This window comes from Diceros bicornis, chromosome 26, assembly GCF_020826845.1.
Source record: "Diceros bicornis minor isolate mBicDic1 chromosome 26, mDicBic1.mat.cur, whole genome shotgun sequence".
Lineage (NCBI taxonomy): Eukaryota > Metazoa > Chordata > Mammalia > Perissodactyla > Rhinocerotidae > Diceros > Diceros bicornis.
This window is the reverse complement of record NC_080765.1, coordinates 44690240-44707662: the sequence shown is the minus strand read 5'-3', so window position 1 is coordinate 44707662 and position 17423 is coordinate 44690240. Positions and strand designations below refer to the sequence as shown.

Genomic DNA, 17423 nt, shown 5'->3' with positions numbered 1-17423 from the left:
CTATATAACTGCTGTAAGATTTTGTGCCCCCTTAAGATGGTTGTTTTGGACATTAGTCATCCATCTTCTCCCTTGCTAGCAAGCTGTAATAAAATGCCCTTTCTCTGCCACTATCTTGCCTCTTGATGATCGGCTTTTGTCTCGCAGCGAGCAGATCATGCCCTTTGTGTGATAACACCCTCCCTATACCCGCATGTATCAGGAACATTAAGACTAAGGCAGTTTCAAAGTCACGATGGTTTGTTCTTGGTCCCTGACGGCCTCGAGACTCAAAGTGTATGAGAGCCAGAAGCAGCAGCCTCACCTGGGAGCTTGTTAGAAACTCGGACACTCTGCGCCCCTGCCCCTGGCCCCCAGACCTACTGAACCTGGATTTTAGCAAGATCCCAGATACTCCACATGCACATTAGAGCTGGAGAAGCGCTGTCCTAAGGAACACGTGGCAGCGTCAAGAAGAATGCACGCTTCCTAAACTATGGAGCACTGTGCAATGACTGGCCCTGAAGAAGAGACATCTTCCTTGTTTCCAGAACAAACTGGGTTCGGTGTCCTGACTTGGAGCCCTAGCACCATCTAGCACCTTCCTCCAAGAGTGGTTTGTCTCTTTCAATTGAGTTCTCCGGGGGCTGTATCTCAGTGCCTAGGAGCCGCTGAATAAATACCTGCCAAATGAACAAACTCTGTGCTTCGAGAAAATCTACTTATTTTAACGTCAACTAGAAGCAGCAGGCGTGTGTCAGGAGGGGATTCCTGGAGTTGCCTGTTCTGGAGGGAAAGGGGCCTTGGCTCAGTGCCCACTCACATCTTTCCTGCTATTTCTGACACTTGCTGCCCTTTCCCCACAGGAGGACCCCTTCCCCCTGCCCAGGAAACTCGAGGGTCTCTAGAGGGTTGGGAACAATGAGAATTGGCCTCCTGCGAAGGTCGGAGAGTCCTCTGTGCTCTTGCCTGTGGTGGTCTAGCTTTCACTGGTGACACCAGTTATGGCTGCTGAACACCTGTCTACTCTGAATGCCTCCTGCATGGACCCCTGGCCTCTCTCGCTTCCCACCCCTTTCTCTACATCTCCCAGCTTTGGGTGCACGGCCATGATGTAAGCTTCTCCCAAGTCTCTGCCCTCCATCAGTAGACCCATGCCACTCCCTGTGCAGCACCACATGAAACAACCCTTCCTCTTCTGCGGGCCCCAAACCTGCGTCCAGACGTGAGGGGTCCTAGGTGGAGTCAGAGAAGACAAGGAAGGGTCTCAGCTGCACGGAGCCCGGGCACACACCCCTTGGGTCCTTTCCAAGGACGTCCTCTCCGGACATTTTCCTGAAAGACTTGTGGTCCTCACTCTCACTTGGAACATTCCCTAAACATCACTACCTCCCTTGAGGATCTTTTAGTCTGAACTTCATTGATATGTCTATATAATTATTTAAAAATTCAGTTTATAAAAGGTTTCCTTCTTGCTGGCCTGGAGCCCTGGGGACCCACGATCAGGCAATAAAGCTTGTCACTGAGCCCTCTCCAGGCGCTGGGAGGGAAGTGGGTTAGAGTTATCTACACTGGGAGTTTAAAGCTGTGGACACTCGGGCTGACCGATGCTGTCAACATTTCTTTTTCTCTGATGCCAAAGGGAACTAGTGGGCACCAGGCACAAGCAGACTGAGTCCCACACAGTCCTTTGTAAGGAGCTAGTTATTACTTACTGTCTGCGATGTCTGAGGCATTACGATGTACTGTAATGCCCCCACTTCCCCCAAAGTACCCCCAAAGTGGGTTCAAGGTGGAGTAAGGAAGTGAGGGGGGCTTGTACAACAGTTTTCAAGGCTGTGAGGAAAAGCTCCTTTCAAGCATGGGGGTAGAATGTGGCTCAGGGCCGGGTGGCCCACATCTGCCCCCCCTGCTCATGAACTCAGGCAAGTCATTGCCTCCTACCTTATGGCCAGAGCAAAGGAGTTAATACTTCATTTAAACAGCACTTGTTGCGCTTGCTCCGCTACTGGCGGCCCAGGTTCGGATCCCGGGCGTGCACCGAGGCACCGCTTCTCCGGCCATGCTGAGGCCACGTCCCACACACAGCAGCTAGAAAGATGTGCAGCTGTGACATACAACTATCTACTGGGGCTTTGGGGGAAAAAAAAAAAGGAGGAGGGTTGGCAATAGACGTTAGCTCAGAGCCGGTCTTCCTCAGCAAAAAGAGGAGGGTTAGCATGGATGTTAGCTCAGGGCTGATTGTCCTCACAAAAAAATAATAATAAAAAAAATAAACAGCACTTGGTACAAAGTGTTGTTATTTTCTACTCAGACAGGAAAGCAGAGTCTAGGGAGCTCGCTCAAGGCTGAGCCCGAGGCCCTGATGCCCAGTTGCTGCCGCACGTCGGTACCGATTCTTGATCCCTCGGCCTCACAGATGCCTCAGGCCCTCGCTTTCTATGACCTGGTCTCTCACTCCGCCGTCTCTTCCTAATCCCCTTCAGCATCTGCACCACTTCCCTTTTTTTTTGCTTTTTTCGGTGAGGAAGATCACCCCTGAGCTAACATCTGATGCTAATCCTCCATTTTTGTCACGGAAGACTGGCCCTGGGCTAACATTCGTGCCCATCTTCCTCTACTTTATATGGGACACTGCCACAGCGTGGCTTGACAAGCGGTGCGTCGGTCCGCACCCGGGATCCGAACCTGTGAACCCCGGGCCGCCAAAGCGGAGCGTGAGAACTTAACGACTACACCACCAGGCTGGCCCCCAGCACCACTTCCTTAATCAAGGCGTTCTAAGCCGTCAGCGCCCTTGCAATTTTTCAGTTTACTGAAGTAATTTCACAGTGATATCATAGTCCACAGGTCCTAGGAAATCCTCTATAGAAAGGTGCGAGCATGTGGGAAGCACCGTTTGCCTTCTCATCTACTCATCAAAGCTCCCCAGTCTTGTCTTTGTGACCGTGGCTGCCACAGTCACTTAATCTCTCGTAAGTGACCTGTTTCCTTACTCTTGACTTTGCACCATGAAATCATACCCAAGTAATGCAGTGGAATGAACACGGGACATCCTGGGAAGGGGCAATATGGCTTTATGGTCCCAGGTGGACTTTGTCCCCATTCTTACGTGCTCCTGTGCATCTACTTGCCAAGGTAGCACAGCTGTAGCGTCTACTTCCCAGCACTGCTCTTGGGTGAAGTACTTCCTGGTGGCACACTGGCTACCCACCTACAATCAGCCCCTCAGGAAAGGTCACTTTCCTTTTTCGAGTAGCTTATTTTCCCATGCAGTGCTAAAACCGCATTTTGGCTCAAATGAAACCCTCGGTTACATCTTACAGCAATCAAAAGAATAAAGTTACCTGTCTTCAGCCTGAGATCTTAGTAGCAGAAGCCTCTCCACCTCGTGTTATCCATAAGTAGCATTCCATTCGTTTTTAACATGCTAAATTCCCCAAAACATAAACACATGCACTAGACAAACTCAACTGAGCCCCTTCGATCTTATGATTGGCTGCTAAGCTAATTCTGAGGGTCATGAGCCAACTGGAACCATCTTCGAACCAGGCAGTTTTACCAGCTTTTATTATAAACACCAGCACATTTCAAGTTTCCTCTTTTTGATCACAAATATAGGACTTTTTTCTTCTACTCTTAAGTTTACAGCATGAGACAGCGTCGGGGCTTTCCAGCTCTCTTGCAGATATTTCCTTATGCCAAGTGCAGGGTTAGCATCCACAGACCACACCCTCGGCCGCATCCTTTGGCATCAGGATTGCACGGGACGCAGACTCCAGGAGGATGAGTAGGTACACAAAGTTTTGGATTCCAGGATGACCTGAAAAGGATGCCCCCACCGACTGTGTTAAAGGGCTGCACATCCCATGTGTCGGCTGGGAGCTGCTCCTCCAGGGCCCCAGATGGCTCAAACCTTCTTGTCTGAACACGGGCTCAGACAAGAGCCCTAGTGGTGGTGTTTCGGAAGAGTGTCAAGGATGCGAGAAGTGAGCAGGCTGAGCAAGGATGGCCGGACGGACACTAGAGGGCGGTAGCCTTGCTTCCCCTTGTTGGATTGGGTGGAGAAGGGGGTTGGTGGTGCAAGATGGTGGTCTCATTCTTACCTGGTTTAATCTACATTAAAACTCAAGATTCCAAGCTCTGTGCTAAAACTAATATCTTAGAAAGTTTCCTCAAATTTAGATTCCCAAATCAAGTATTTTGAAAGTATCTCTGTGAACACAGGTCAAAACGGAAGCTATTTGGGCCATGATTTCTAAATTGAACACCACACCCTCTGATCTCGACCACCCTCTGGTTGGGGGGCATGCAGTCGAGAGGACTAACTCTGGCTCTCCCGGTGGTGGTCCTCCCCTCAGACGGAATGCATACAGCATTCAGGAACTCAAGTGCCACCCCCTCAGTAAGGGCCCCTGACACTGGACCCAGAAGGAGGGGTGGGACCACGTGGCTGAGAGCAAGTGTCCCTTGAAGCTGGAGGCCTCTTCCCACGCAGTAGGGCTGGAGCCCAGAGCTCCAGCTGTCTCCGCTCAGCAGCCTCCAGGGCAGCACTTCTCTGTGTTTTCTGGAGCGTGGAGACGAAGGGCCAGAGCTGCGTCTGCCCAGGCCAGTGTTAGAGGCCGTGGCAGGACATACTGCATGGCGGCATCCTCCCCTACTGAACCCAGGATTTCGGGGGAGGCCAGGATCCAACTCCCGTCCCTGGAGCACCCTTTGCATTAATTCTGGGATTTGTATATAGGAACAGGATGGGGTGTTGGCTAAGATGGGGAGGCAGACAGGAGGCAAAGTGCTGTTTCAGACCCATTTGTGTCCCTAACTCTGTGGGTGAAGTTCCCTTGTGAGAATCAAATGTGTGGAGCCATCACTGAGCTGACTGCCTCGGTCGCTGGAAAGAGAACTTTCCATGCCTCAGCTGAGCCCACCTGCCCCCCGCATGGCCACCAGGACCACTGCCCCCACCTCTCCTCTAAGAGCAAACAACCAGAATCATGTCTTACAAAGAACAGACTCCAAAAATATATATAAATAAATAAAAACCTTCAACATTCTTACAGGGATCTTAAAGAACAGAATACATGTTAAAAACTTCAGTAATTTATATCAATTTTAAGCGGTACTTTATATACAATGGGGAAAAAACACATGCATAGTCCAAATACAATGTTGAAAACAGCATTTTCATAACAAAAAAACCCCGAACACTAAGTGTTAACACCGTGTACATGAATTCAAGAAGGACCACCCTTTTGTCTGTTGCACACAGTTTATTTAACAATATGATATAAGAAATGAGTTGGTACTTTACCATTCTATACAGTGATTGAATCTTCTTGAATTTTCTTATTTATAGTAATTATAGCGCTTGCATGATTTACACTAGAATTGCTTTTCCTCGTTTCAAGTTTCACATAGAAGAAAGAAAAGAATGCTTCTTCTCTATTAACATTAGCATGGTCTAAGAGAGTGATCATCCCTATTTTTTGTCTAAAACCAGTTTTATCAGAGAAACAAAGCAACAATTTCTACATCTGCAAGACAAGAGTTTGGCTTAAGCCAGTATGTATAGATAGATGTGTGTGGGTGTGTACGTGTGTGCACGCAGGAGCCAATTCCTATCGTCCAGGGGTAATACTTGGAGAACGCCCACAGAGTTCACTATAGAAAAAATCTTCCCGCAACGTCAGAGTTATCGGGATACATTATAAGCTTGCATTATTTCAGGAATCAGTTTCTGAATATTATTTTTCTTCTCACTTTTAAACATAAATGTTTAAAGTCTTGAAAATACAAATAAAAAATATGAATATAATGAACTTGTTTTTCTCATTAAAAAAAGGCATGAGTCACCAGCAATGACGACAAAAAGAACCCAAACAAAACCCCCCTCCCCCCAAAACAAAAAAACAAAAACAAAAAAACAAAAAGAGAGAGAGAGACCAGATATTTAAATCAACTGGTTTTTAACAAAAAAATATATTCTTTGTATTGTTTCTTTTAAACAGCAATCTACCCTTCCATGGCTTGGAAGTAGCAGTTCCATCTAGGAATAAAAAGAGCCTAGACGTCTGGATTTCAGTACAAAAGGTCCAAGAACATGAAAGGGAAAAAAAAGTGATGCTCTCACAATGCTACAAACCCTCCACAAACTTTTCTAGGGTGTCTCCTGTGGCGTCGCCGACCAGGGACAGCTCACTGGACAACGCACTCCTGTTGGGGGTGTTCAGCTGTGGGAGCATTGCACTCTGTTCGGGGTTCCCCAAGTGTCCCTGATCTATGGAGCTGGCCATGGTGACTGCGAGTCCTGGGTGGGGGGAACCAGTCTGGGGCGAGACGTGGTGTGGCGAAGGCTGGGGCTGTATCCGTGGCGATGGGCTGGAATGTGGAGGCTGGGACTGGGGCCGCGGAGACTGGACAGGGGCCGGAGACCGCACCTGGCTACTAAGGGACGTGGCCATCTGCTGGCCAGGGAGGTGCGAGGCCTGTGGCTGTCCTGAGAGCATGTGTTGCTGGGGGCTCATGGGGTTCGGCTGGCCTGGGGACCCAATCTGCTGCTTCATCTGCTGCTGCTGCAGAATCCGCTGCTGCAGGGCCTGCTGGATGTTGGGGGTGCTGTCTGCGCCCAGCCCAGGCTGCCCTATCTGGCCAAGCTGTCCCATCTGAGCCGCCATCTGGCCCATGGAGCTGCCCTGGATGGGGAGGTGCTGCTGCATCCGCTGCTGCTGCATGGCAGGAGGGTAGCCTCCGGGTCCTTGAGGCTGCTGGAACTGGCTGTGCCCTGCCATGCCCCCGGCCATGCCAGTGCTGCCCTGCTGCTGCTGCTGCTGTTGTTGCTGCTGCTGCTGCTGCTGCTGCTGTAGCAGCTGCCTCCGCAGCATCTCTCTGTACTGTGGGTTCATACTCGCCATGCTGGGGTTGTGCCCCGGGTTCATGATGTTCAGGGCCTGGCCCTGGGGGTTCAGGCCTCCCAGTGCCTGCTGCTGTGGAGGCACGCCAGGCCGCGGCCCACTGGCTTGCATGGCGTTCAGGTTCTGCAGGCCGGGCTGCTGATGTAGGCCAGGCTGGGACTGCAGGCCAGGCTGGGCCTGGAGGCCAGGCTGGGGCTGCAGGCCAGGCTGACTGGCCACGTACTTGGCTGTGCGCTGCTTGATGAAAGCTGCCATCAGCTGAGGGTTTGATTTGAGGATGTTAAGCACCTGCTGCTGCTGCTGTGGGGAGCTGGGTGACTTCAGGGTCCGCAGCAGGTCCTGCAGGGCGCCGGGTGAGATGCTCCGAGGTGGCTGCACACTGGGCATTCGTGACCCGGCCACAGCTGGCTGGGCCTGCATGGACATCACGGGCCTGGGCATGCCTGGCATTGGCTGCTGCTGGGGGATGGCCGCCTGCTGCCACTGCCCTGGGGGCAGGTTGGGCATGACGGGCCCACTAACCTGGTTGGGTCGGGGCACATTCAGGCCCACGGGGGCCATCTGGCTCACCGGGGTCACCATGCCCGTGCGCCCTGGGGGCATGCCGTTGTTGATGTTCACCCGGTACAGGTGTTGCTGCTGCTGGGCCTCGCGCTCAATCTGCCGGGCTGCTTCTACCGCCGCGGGTGGGGGTTGGGCAGGAGGTGGTGGCGCCGGCACCTGGTTGGTGGGCTTCCCAGTGGACACTGTGGTGGGGGGCTGAGTCCGGGCCACATTGGGGAAGCCGGCTGGTGACATGCTCACAGGCGAGGGCTGGGGCTGGGCTGGGGGCTGCGGCGTCTGGGGCGTGCTGGGCTGTTGCGTGGGGGTCCCAGGCGGTGCTGAGGTAGGGGAAGGCAGACTCTGCTGAGGCACATTGCGGGTGTTCATGGTGGCCATCCGCCGGCGCATGAGCTGGGCTTGCTGCAGGCGGTGCTGGATCTGCTGCTGGCGGAGCTTGTGTTTGATGTTGAGGCAGAAGGGCACGGGGCATTTGTTTTCTTGGCAGTGTTTGGCATGGTAGCAGCAGAGGGCGATGAGCTGCTTGCACACCGGGCAGCCCCCGTTGGTCTTGCGCTTGCAGCCTTTGGTGTGCTGCACGACCCGCTTCATCTTCTGGCAGGACGGCAGCGAGCAGTTGGCATTGCGGCACTGGCAGGCGTGCACCAGGGACTGGATGCAGCGCTGGATGCTCAGGCGCCGCGACTCCTGGGGGCTCTTGGACTGCGGCTCGCCCTGGCTGCTGCCCTCGTCGTCCAAGCCCAGCCCCCACTTCACCATCTTGTGGGTGTGGCTCTTTGTGTTGTAGCAGTTGATGCAAAGGTCGTAGTCCTGCACACAAGGAGAGGGAACAAGCCAGCGTGAGCATGTGGCCCAGCATGACCAGATACCCTGGCCATCCCCGGGGCTGGATCTGCGTCCTGGGAGAGGCTAACAAACGCCAAACATATCTGCCCCGTGGAACCTTCACTCTTGGGAACACTCTGCAGCTCAGAAGGCTCCAAAGACCACCAGATCCATCTGCTCACCCTCACTCACTATCTTCCAGGGGCCCATCTGCCCTTTCCCGACCTGCCGTCTCACACTGTGTGCAGCCGCACAGGCTCACACATACACACGGCAGGGCTCCGCGTCCACCCAAGGCTCTCGAGTGCATTGGTGGACGCTGCTCCCCCTTCTCTTCTATCCTCTGCCCTCTGGGTATGGCACTCAGACCTGCTGCATCCTGCTCGCTCGCCTGGCCTGGGAAGCCTGACAGTGAAGGAATGGCTGAGGCCACGTCCATTTCTTCCCAAGCACCACCTGAGGGTGCTGGAGTCCCACACACAGATCTGAGCGTCTAGAGATGGGGCCCCCACTCTCCCACCCCACCACTACTGGGTGCCCTCAGTGCGTCCTCAGAGCTCTACAGGGCAGCCCAGCGGGGCACCGGGCTGAGGCCTTCACCAGGAAGAAGGCCTTGGGCTGAAATCACAGAGACCAAATACCCCCTCCCCAGGTTTCTAAAAGCTGCTTACACCTGGAGACTGAGACACTGAACCGCTAGATCTGGAGAATGGAGCCCTATGACCAGGACTGATGACCCTTTCTATAGAAAAGACAGGAAAATCCCAGCAGTAGGAAATGAGAGAGAGGAAAAAAGGAGGTTGAAGAAAGTGGGGAACAGAGAAGAGAGTGTCATGGAGGCCCTTCCCTGTCCCCCAGAGATCACAGAGCTGCTCCTGTGGGCCCATGACTATGGGGCCCATCCCAGACGCTGACAGGGGCAGGGCGAGGACTGGGTGGGAAGATGAGTCTGTGACCATCTGCGGGAGGGAGGCGGAGGGCCCACAACAACCTGACTCACCCGACGTGAGGGACCTGTCTGTGCAAGAGACAGCCCACATGCCTTCACACAGGGACCAAGGCCCCGCAGAAAGCCAGTGTAGCATGAACATGAGGTCCACCAGGACCAAATGCTCAGCCTGACAGCAGGGCAGAGCTTTCCCAACCTGTCAGCAAGGCTAGAACTGGGGGCCTGAGAAGAGGAAACCAGCCAGAATCCCAGCACCCCCCTCACACTCTCTACGCTCTTACCCTGGCACCTTGAGGCCTGTGGATATGCCTGGCACAGAGCCAGTGTTGACGAAACACAGGGAATAAAATAAAGTGCCTCATGATCACCTACTCGTCCTGGAAAAGTCAGCGCAAACACTATTTCCCCCACGAAGCTTGTTGATGCTCCCTACCTCCCCGCAGCACCAGCCCCTACTGCCAAGGGGCCGAGTGCACCCTGGACACACATCGATGGCTACACTGGAATGCTCAGTTTGGACAGGATTAGACCAGGCTCTGTGAAGGGAGACTGACTTCCCACCTGGACGTCCAGTGCTGAGCATGGGGTGGACACGCAGCACAAACCCAGCCAACGTTGAGTTGGATTCTCTCATGAGTGAACTCAGAAACACCAATCTCATAACCAGCACCCCAAGAGGACCAGTGGATAGATAAACTTTTCTCATTTGATCATGCCCCCCTCGCCCTGAAAAAACACCAACCATCTAATAGTTCAACCTGAGATGCAAATACACAGACTGGAGAGGTCTGGGGAGTGGCCAAGGGAACCCCTGGCCTGGGGGGTCAGCATGCAGACACCCCTGCAGGCAAGCAGGGCGGGAGGTGCAGGCCTACCTCACACACGGTGCAGTGCCAGCGGGTCTCCACGTGGTGCTTGCACTCATTGCAGGTATAGACAAAGCGGTCCTGGCCCTGGGTGTGCAGCTCCACCAGCATGCACAGTGTGGACCACTTGGACCGGCGCAAGGAGGAGAACTCCCAGTGCTTGTCTCTGGCGAGGGTGAGGAAGGCGTCGCGCCCGTCCATGAGGTCGCAGCTGAGCAAGGGGTCGGGGTCTACGATGGGGGGGAGCGTGTTGATGACTGGCCCGGCGTGGAGATGGATCACAAAGAAGACCTGCAGGGGAAGATCGGTGGCATCAGCCCCACGAGAGAAGGCGTGGCACTGAGGAGGGGCCGCTCCCGGCAGGCCCAGGGCTACCCTAGCCCACAGAATTGAGACTGCAGCTGAGCCCGACACCTGTTGGCCCAGGTGTGTGTCGAGCTCCCGGCTCGCTGGGGGTTGAACTGAGTTGGTGACATGCTGTGTGGTGCTACTCAACTGGCTAGCTCTGCCTTCTTGGGGCTGGTCCTCTCACAAAACCCATGAGGAGCACCCAATGGAGCACCACCACGCCTTCTCCCACCTCTTGGCCAGGGGCAGAGTTGCAGCTTCTCAGCAATTCCTCCCCCTTTATCTCGAAGCCCCGGAGGGGCATAAACACTGGGGCCCTGAGGACCAGATCCCCCGTCCGCCCTGCGTCTCTACCTCTTTGTGCTTCTCCATGGTGGCGTAGAGCTTCTGGGACAAGTCGTTGGACACGTTGGGCATGCTGGGCTTCTTCTTGTTGGCTCGGCTGATGCTGCTTTTATTCTTGTTTGTTTTCTTGTTGTTCTTTTTCTTGGCATTCTTGCTGTCGCCCTGGCTGCCCTGCAACAACAAGTGAAGCGGTCAGACAAGCCCAGCCTCCTCTCCCACGCCCGGCATCGAGTTGTGATGCCCTGCTCCCAGGCGTGGGGGCTCAAGGAAGCCCAGCCTAAGGCAGGAGCCCACCAGGCAGAGCCCTGCCTGCACATGGGCTGTAAATGGAGGGGACCACTGAGGAAAAAGTAAGGAGAACAGAAGCAGGGCCTGTACCAGCCAGGACCAAATGGGAACCGAAGCAACACAGAAACCTAAAGCAAGTGCTGCTGGTGCCAAGCCAGCCATACATCATGTCACCTCTCGAGCAAGAACATACCCAGGATGCTAGTTTGGAATCTAACAAATAAGGAAGTGGCAGCCATTTTTCATTGTTCCCCTTTATTCTACTGGACACCTGCAACGCCGTGCCACATCCTACACGCTCAGCAGCTGCTGCTTTGCCTTGCGAAAGGCTCCAAACATCCACAGTGCATGAGTGCTCAGGGGCGACAAAAGAAAGGTGTCAATGGAGAAGGCACTGCCTGGATAGGACGTCTCCCCACCCCTGTTCCCATTCGCCAGGCCCTTGCAGGCCTGAAACCCATCATTATCACTTCAACTGGCTTAAGTCTAAGGGGGTGCCACTCTTCAGTTAAAATGCTCCTACTCTGGGAAGAACTCAGGCTCTTAGTCATTCAGGCTTCAAGGTGGAAACGTTCACCAGGTCTGGTCCAAACAACTTCGTTTTTACCAAGAGACTCTGTGTGCCGAGAGGAGCTCACTCTAGGGGAAGATGGGCTGCACCCCCTCCACCGTGGGAAGTCTGAGAAATAGCCAGGAAGAGGCCGAGAAGCCCTGACAAGTGATGCAGCACGGGCCCAGATCAGAAAAGGACACTGGTAAAGACTAAGGACTCTGAACTTTGGACTCTGGTTAATAAAGATGTTATCAGCGCTGGTTCATCGACTGTAATGAATGTAGCCCACTAAGTAAGATGTGAGCAGGAGAGAATGGTGCTGGAGTAGAGAAAATCTATACCATCTGCTCAAGGGTGTAAGCCTTTAAACTGTTCTAAAAAACAGTCTATATTTTGAAAGTTATAAAAGAAATAAATTCACTGCACGAAATTTAGAAAATATATCTAAATGAGAAAAATAAACTTTCTGCCACCCAGAGCAACAGCATTTTGGTTTTTTCTTCTTGGAATTGCACCTATGCACATTTGCTTTGTGTATGTGATTTTTCTTCACAAAGCTGAGATTACTCACGTAATGGTGCATCCTGTTTCTTCCCCAATGAACACTATTGCCAAGTATTTCCCCATTGCCCCCCCGTTGAAGACTATTTTTAATGGCAAAGTAGTATTCCATCCCAAGTGCTGTCCGTAATTGAGCGGTGAGGTACTGAGGTGTCCCTGGGGAAGGGGAGGACCCGCCCACTGTCTCTGTGAACTGGATACACAGAACAGAGACTCTATCCTCCACCTAGGCATCCTGCTCTTTCCATCACATGCAAGTCCACGGTACAGTAAAGGTTGGCTCAGGCGTGAGCCTGTGTCTCTCTCTATCTTCAGAAAGCCCCAGAGGCAGGCATTCCTCCTCAGATGGGCACACAGCTGGGGCCTGCGATCCCCCCTCAGAGCCCCTCCCTCTCTATGGGAGTAGGGGCCACGCTACCAGGAGCCCCGAGGTCAGGGCACAGACCCTCCAACCTGGGTCCAGTCTCCTCTCTTTGCCGCAATCCTCCCACCGCCCTCCACAAGCCCTGGATGTGCAGTTCCAACTCAGGCCAAGGCCACTTCCCATCACTAGGTGTTTGGCAGTGGTAGACACACAGAGGGACCTCAGGGTTCACACAACAGCTCTGGTCCCTCTCTCCTTCAAAGGTTGGCTCAAAAGCAGGATCTCCAGATGTCCTCCTGAATTCTCTTGAGGAGGACCTTCTCAAGCCGTCAACCACCCAACGCTGGATCCTGCCTCCAGAGAGGCCCAAGCAAACAGAAGTCAGAAAACAACGCCAGCCCTCGAGCTCTTCTTGGGACTCACCTGTGACGAGAATACCTGTCACATCCTCGTCTACGCTTTCTCCGTTCTGGCAGGGGCTAGGATGCTGTCTTGCAAAACGATGCACTCTAAGCGCACTGCCTAGCACACAGCAGCCACTTAGCAAATCACACGTGTGCCAAGCGGGTGTGTACGCGGCAGCAGCAGTGGTGCAGACACTCAACACTCCAGACCCCTGGCTCTGAGCGCCAGCACCACACACAGCCCCTTGAGCACTCCTCTGAGGGCCCCAGTCGTACGCAACTCCTCTTGGATAATACAGACATCTCAATATTAATATGTCCACAGCCAGTTCTTGACCTCTTCCCCCAAATATGCTCTCTTCTCTTCCTCTCCCCTCTGCCTCCCCTGTAGGGGTAGCAATACTGACTCAGCTGCTCAGGCCCCAGACAGAGCAGGCAGCCTTGATTCAGGATTTCCCTCACATACCACAAAGATCTGCCCAAGTTCTGGGGTTGCTACTCTCAAAATATACTACACACTTTTCACTGCCTCTACAGCTACCAACCAAATTTAAACCACCATCATCTCTTACTTGGGACATCCCAAAACCAGGACACTTGCTCCCAGCTCAGACTCTTACATTTCTCCTCCCACTGCTGCAAAGTCCTTCTCCTGGATCTTCTGGGTTCCTTCTCACCAGGTCAGTCTGCTCAGAGGCCACCTCTCCAGACAGGCCCTCTTGGACGCCCCTTCATCCATCCTCTTTGCTGTGCTTCCTTTTCTTCACAGCTCCTAGCACTATCTCAGAGTCTACCATGCATGCATTTATTTTTCTTGTTTCTCCTACTAGAATAGACGCTCCTTGAGGGCAGGGATGGGTTTTGTTTTGTTCTCCACTGCATTGCTTAGGATGGTGCCTGCGCCCAACAGGGACTTAGTAAACAGAGTGAGTGCCCAAATGCACAAATGCCACATGAAGAGCTGCGGGGGGTGGGGTTCGTTACTAACAGCACAAATGAACAAGGCCTAGCAACCAAGAGTCTCCTCCTCAAATAATTTTAAATCAACTGATTGGTTTGTGACCTTGATGCACCCATCTCCGTCTGTTCTGGGCTCCCTGGCAGGATGCCCTCCTCTCTCAGCTTTCTGTGTCTCAGCCCTGACCGTTCTGCCCAGAGATGCCAAAGCAAGCACCTCCCGTCCACTTCTCCTAGGTAACGTGTCTCCAGAGCCTACATCTCTGCACGCCCAGCACTCAGTGTGGGCTGTAGCCCCAGACCCCAGTCTCGAACTGCAGTGGACGGTAACGAGGTGAGGCTATGTACAAAAATACCACCACAGACAAAGGAGGCCACGTCCTGTGAACCCAACAGCACAGGTTCATTCCCCAACCTGCCAGAACGTGGCCTTCAGCGCACACGGCTGGGCCACTGGGCTCTCCAGCAAGGGCTGGTCGCGGGATGGATGGGGGTAAGCTTTACCTCCGTGGTCTCACTGGCCGCGGTGCTCTCTTCCTTCTTCCTCTCTTCTTCTTCTTGTTCCAGCTCCTTAATACTCTCCTCCAACACATTGGGCCAGAAGTCACCCTCGAAATAGGGCAGTTCCTTGGCACTGGTGAGTCTGTCCTCAGTTGCTTGTTTGAAAATATCCTGGAGAGTGAACAAAACAGAGCAGTGAGATAAGGGGGCGGTGCCAGGGCCACAATGCTGGAGAGGAAGGATATGGTGCGTGTTTCCACGGTGCATGGTCGGCTGAGGTCAGCCGATTTCAACAGGCACCGCGACGGTACTGCTTTCAGATTGCCAACAAAAATCTTGATAGACCACAGACAAGATGCTTCTACATTTTTATTTTATGTTTTTATTTTTTTTTTGCTTTCTAATCCTCATGAGTGAATATAATTCTACCATATGTGATGTGAGTGCGAGAGGAAGGTACATGAAGCTGAATCGGTGGTGATGAAGCTAGCACACGCCCTCCTTCAGCACCGGGTACCTTATAGTCATGAATGATCCGCTCTGCAAATGCCTTGTCCAGCATCTTTTTGTACCACTCCTGCAGGCGCTTCGGTTTCGGGATTTTTTGATCAGGCGGGTGGCAATGGAAAATGTAGTCATCTCCTTCACTTGGGGGACAGGCCCAGATGTGTCCTGTTACATACCTGCAGGACAGACACACAATTGAGACTAAAGTGGTGAGTGAAATCATCCCTGCCTTCAAGGAGTAACAGCTGAGGAACAGGGACCAGAGCAAGGATGGAAATAATTATAAAGAAAATAGAGAAATTACCACAATGCTTGCGGCAGAATGTGTAAGAGGCTTAGAGAGGTTCCAGGCCAGGGTATTGGGGGGCAGGTGCGTGAGTAAGGCTGAATCTCTACAGCGTGCAAATGCACGCCTGGAAATCGGCCCTAAGATAAGGCACGCCTGGAAATCGGCCCTCTCAGGGCCGTGCACGTCGAGCAGGGGCCGAGGCTGCAAGGGAACCTGTAAGCACAGGAGGGAGCCTGGGAAGACAGTGACTCCTTAGGTGCATCGAATGGCTTATACCCAGGGAGGCACTGAATCTCCCATCTACTTTCCCCATGCATTGGAAAGGCAGCTGGGTATTTCTCTCTAAGGGGTTCAAGTCAAAATAAATCTCATTCATTCTGTTCAAGACACTTCAATCAAATACCTCTCACTTTTTCAAATTTGGGAAAGCAATGTGACAGATCTAGAACATAAAAATAGAGATAGAGAAAGAAGCCAGATGCATGAGACCACATCTTGTAGGATTCCACTTATACAAAATGTTCAGAAAAGACAAATTTATGGAGACAGAAAGTAGATTAGTGGTTGCTGGGGGCAGGGGTGGGACAGGGATTAACAGCAAATGGGCATGGGGGTCTTACTGGGGGGATGCTAATGTGCCAGAACTGATGTATGGTGATGGCTGCACCACTTGGTACAGCTACTAAAAATCACCGAAGTGTACACCTGAAATAACTGAATTTTATGATACATAAAATATGCCTCAATAAAGTTAAAAAAAAAAAAAGACTAGGAAGGAAAAAGAATGAAGAGAAAGTAGAAAGCAGGGAAGTGCATGCACTGTGCTGAGATGCCCCAGTCAGCACGGCCTAAGAAAGCAGCTGGAAAGGGGGGCTTTGGAGACTTCTGAATCCTTCTGAGGATGTTAAAATAAAAACATATAAAACTTTAAAAAATACTTGTTGTTTCACAAAATAAATATGCAGTGAAAATTAAAAATGGAGTTTTTATTAGTTCTGAAAAATCTGAATGAAACTCACCCTAATTTCTTCACATATTCTAAATATCCAATAAGGATCTCATGGTAAACGGCTGTCCGGAGGCATCGGGGCCGGAAGAAATGAATACTGTCCAGGTAAGATATGTACACACGCCTGGGGGAGGGAAGGAGGAATTTACTGAAAGTTCAGGCTATCCCCAAACTCGAAACCAAACCCTAGCATCCAAAAAAAGCCGCAGAAATAAATTCTGTTGTGATGGCATTTACACTGGCCACAAAAAGGACATGCGAAAACTGCCATCACCATCCGCCGCCATCAACCCACAGAATGGAACTCAATTTCACTGCTGAACTAGGCAGCAGTGGCACCACTCACCATGGAGAACCACGGAAAGATCAGGGCAAACTAAGGAAAGCCACTTTCAATTCCCTCTTACCTAGATTCTTAACTGAACAGGAATAACTCTTGGCAGAGGTACTTCATTTTCACAAGTGCATCAAAGAATGCCTGGGCCCATGAGGCGGTCCTCACCCCGTCCTCTGTAGGTTTGCCTGCCCCAGGTAAGACTAGGACAACAGCAAGACCAGGACGGGGGCCTGCGTGTACTCCCAACACAAAACATGCTTGACAGTCATCAAAACCCTTCACTTCCCACTGGCTTAGCGGAAAACTAAACTAACTAGTTCAGTTGGTTAAGCGTGGCTCATTTTATTTAAACCCAGCTCTAAAGCACACGGGTTCTCTAAGACACTTAGAGCCTCAGTCTGTTGTAGCACAGCACGTCAAGTGAGACACCCTCAAAGAAGGTGGAGGCCTACCTTGTGTTTGGAGGGGGGCAGTCAGAGCCATATTCTTGCACATGCATCCCAAAGAAGCACACGTCCACTCCATCAATTTCCTCAAAAGCAAAGAGTGCTTTGGTTCGATATGGGAAAGATTCAGACATTTCCCCAGAATCAACAAACCTGAAATAAAAGAGCCTGATGTTTGCACGTGTCACTGTTCACAAGGCGCTTTACAAACGAGACCTGCTGGTCTAAATCTGCTCTGTGCAGAAGAGCTAAAGGCCTGGTCACCTCTTCTGACTACTGGCCCAGACCTCTTCCCACGAGTCCAGGCAGCTCGAAGCTACAATCCCATTCTTTGTGCCACTGTTCCACTTGGTCGGGAATTTTACCTCCCTTGATGAATCTGGGATACTGAGCGAAGGGCTGGCTACACGTTAACTGCTGAAA

At 52.2% G+C, this 17423-nt stretch overlaps 1 protein-coding gene across 3 annotated transcripts in view; it reads right to left on the bottom strand.

The window, feature by feature from the left end:
- Positions 1–5005: 5005 nt before the first annotated feature.
- The window catches only part of CREBBP (CREB binding protein), a 132157-nt gene continuing 119739 nt past the window's right edge, over positions 5006–17423 (bottom strand). For all 3 annotated transcript variants that reach the window (XM_058570167.1, XM_058570168.1, XM_058570166.1), the window contains 7 exons: positions 17007–17153; positions 16228–16341; positions 14930–15095; positions 14416–14583; positions 10794–10955; positions 10101–10382; positions 5006–8261 (listed from right to left, as the gene is read on the bottom strand). In XM_058570167.1, coding sequence (XP_058426150.1) covers positions 6114–8261; positions 10101–10382; positions 10794–10955; positions 14416–14583; positions 14930–15095; positions 16228–16341; positions 17007–17153 — 3187 coding nt within the window. In that variant the 3' untranslated portion in view covers positions 5006–6113. The remainder of the gene's footprint in view (positions 8262–10100; positions 10383–10793; positions 10956–14415; positions 14584–14929; positions 15096–16227; positions 16342–17006; positions 17154–17423) is intronic.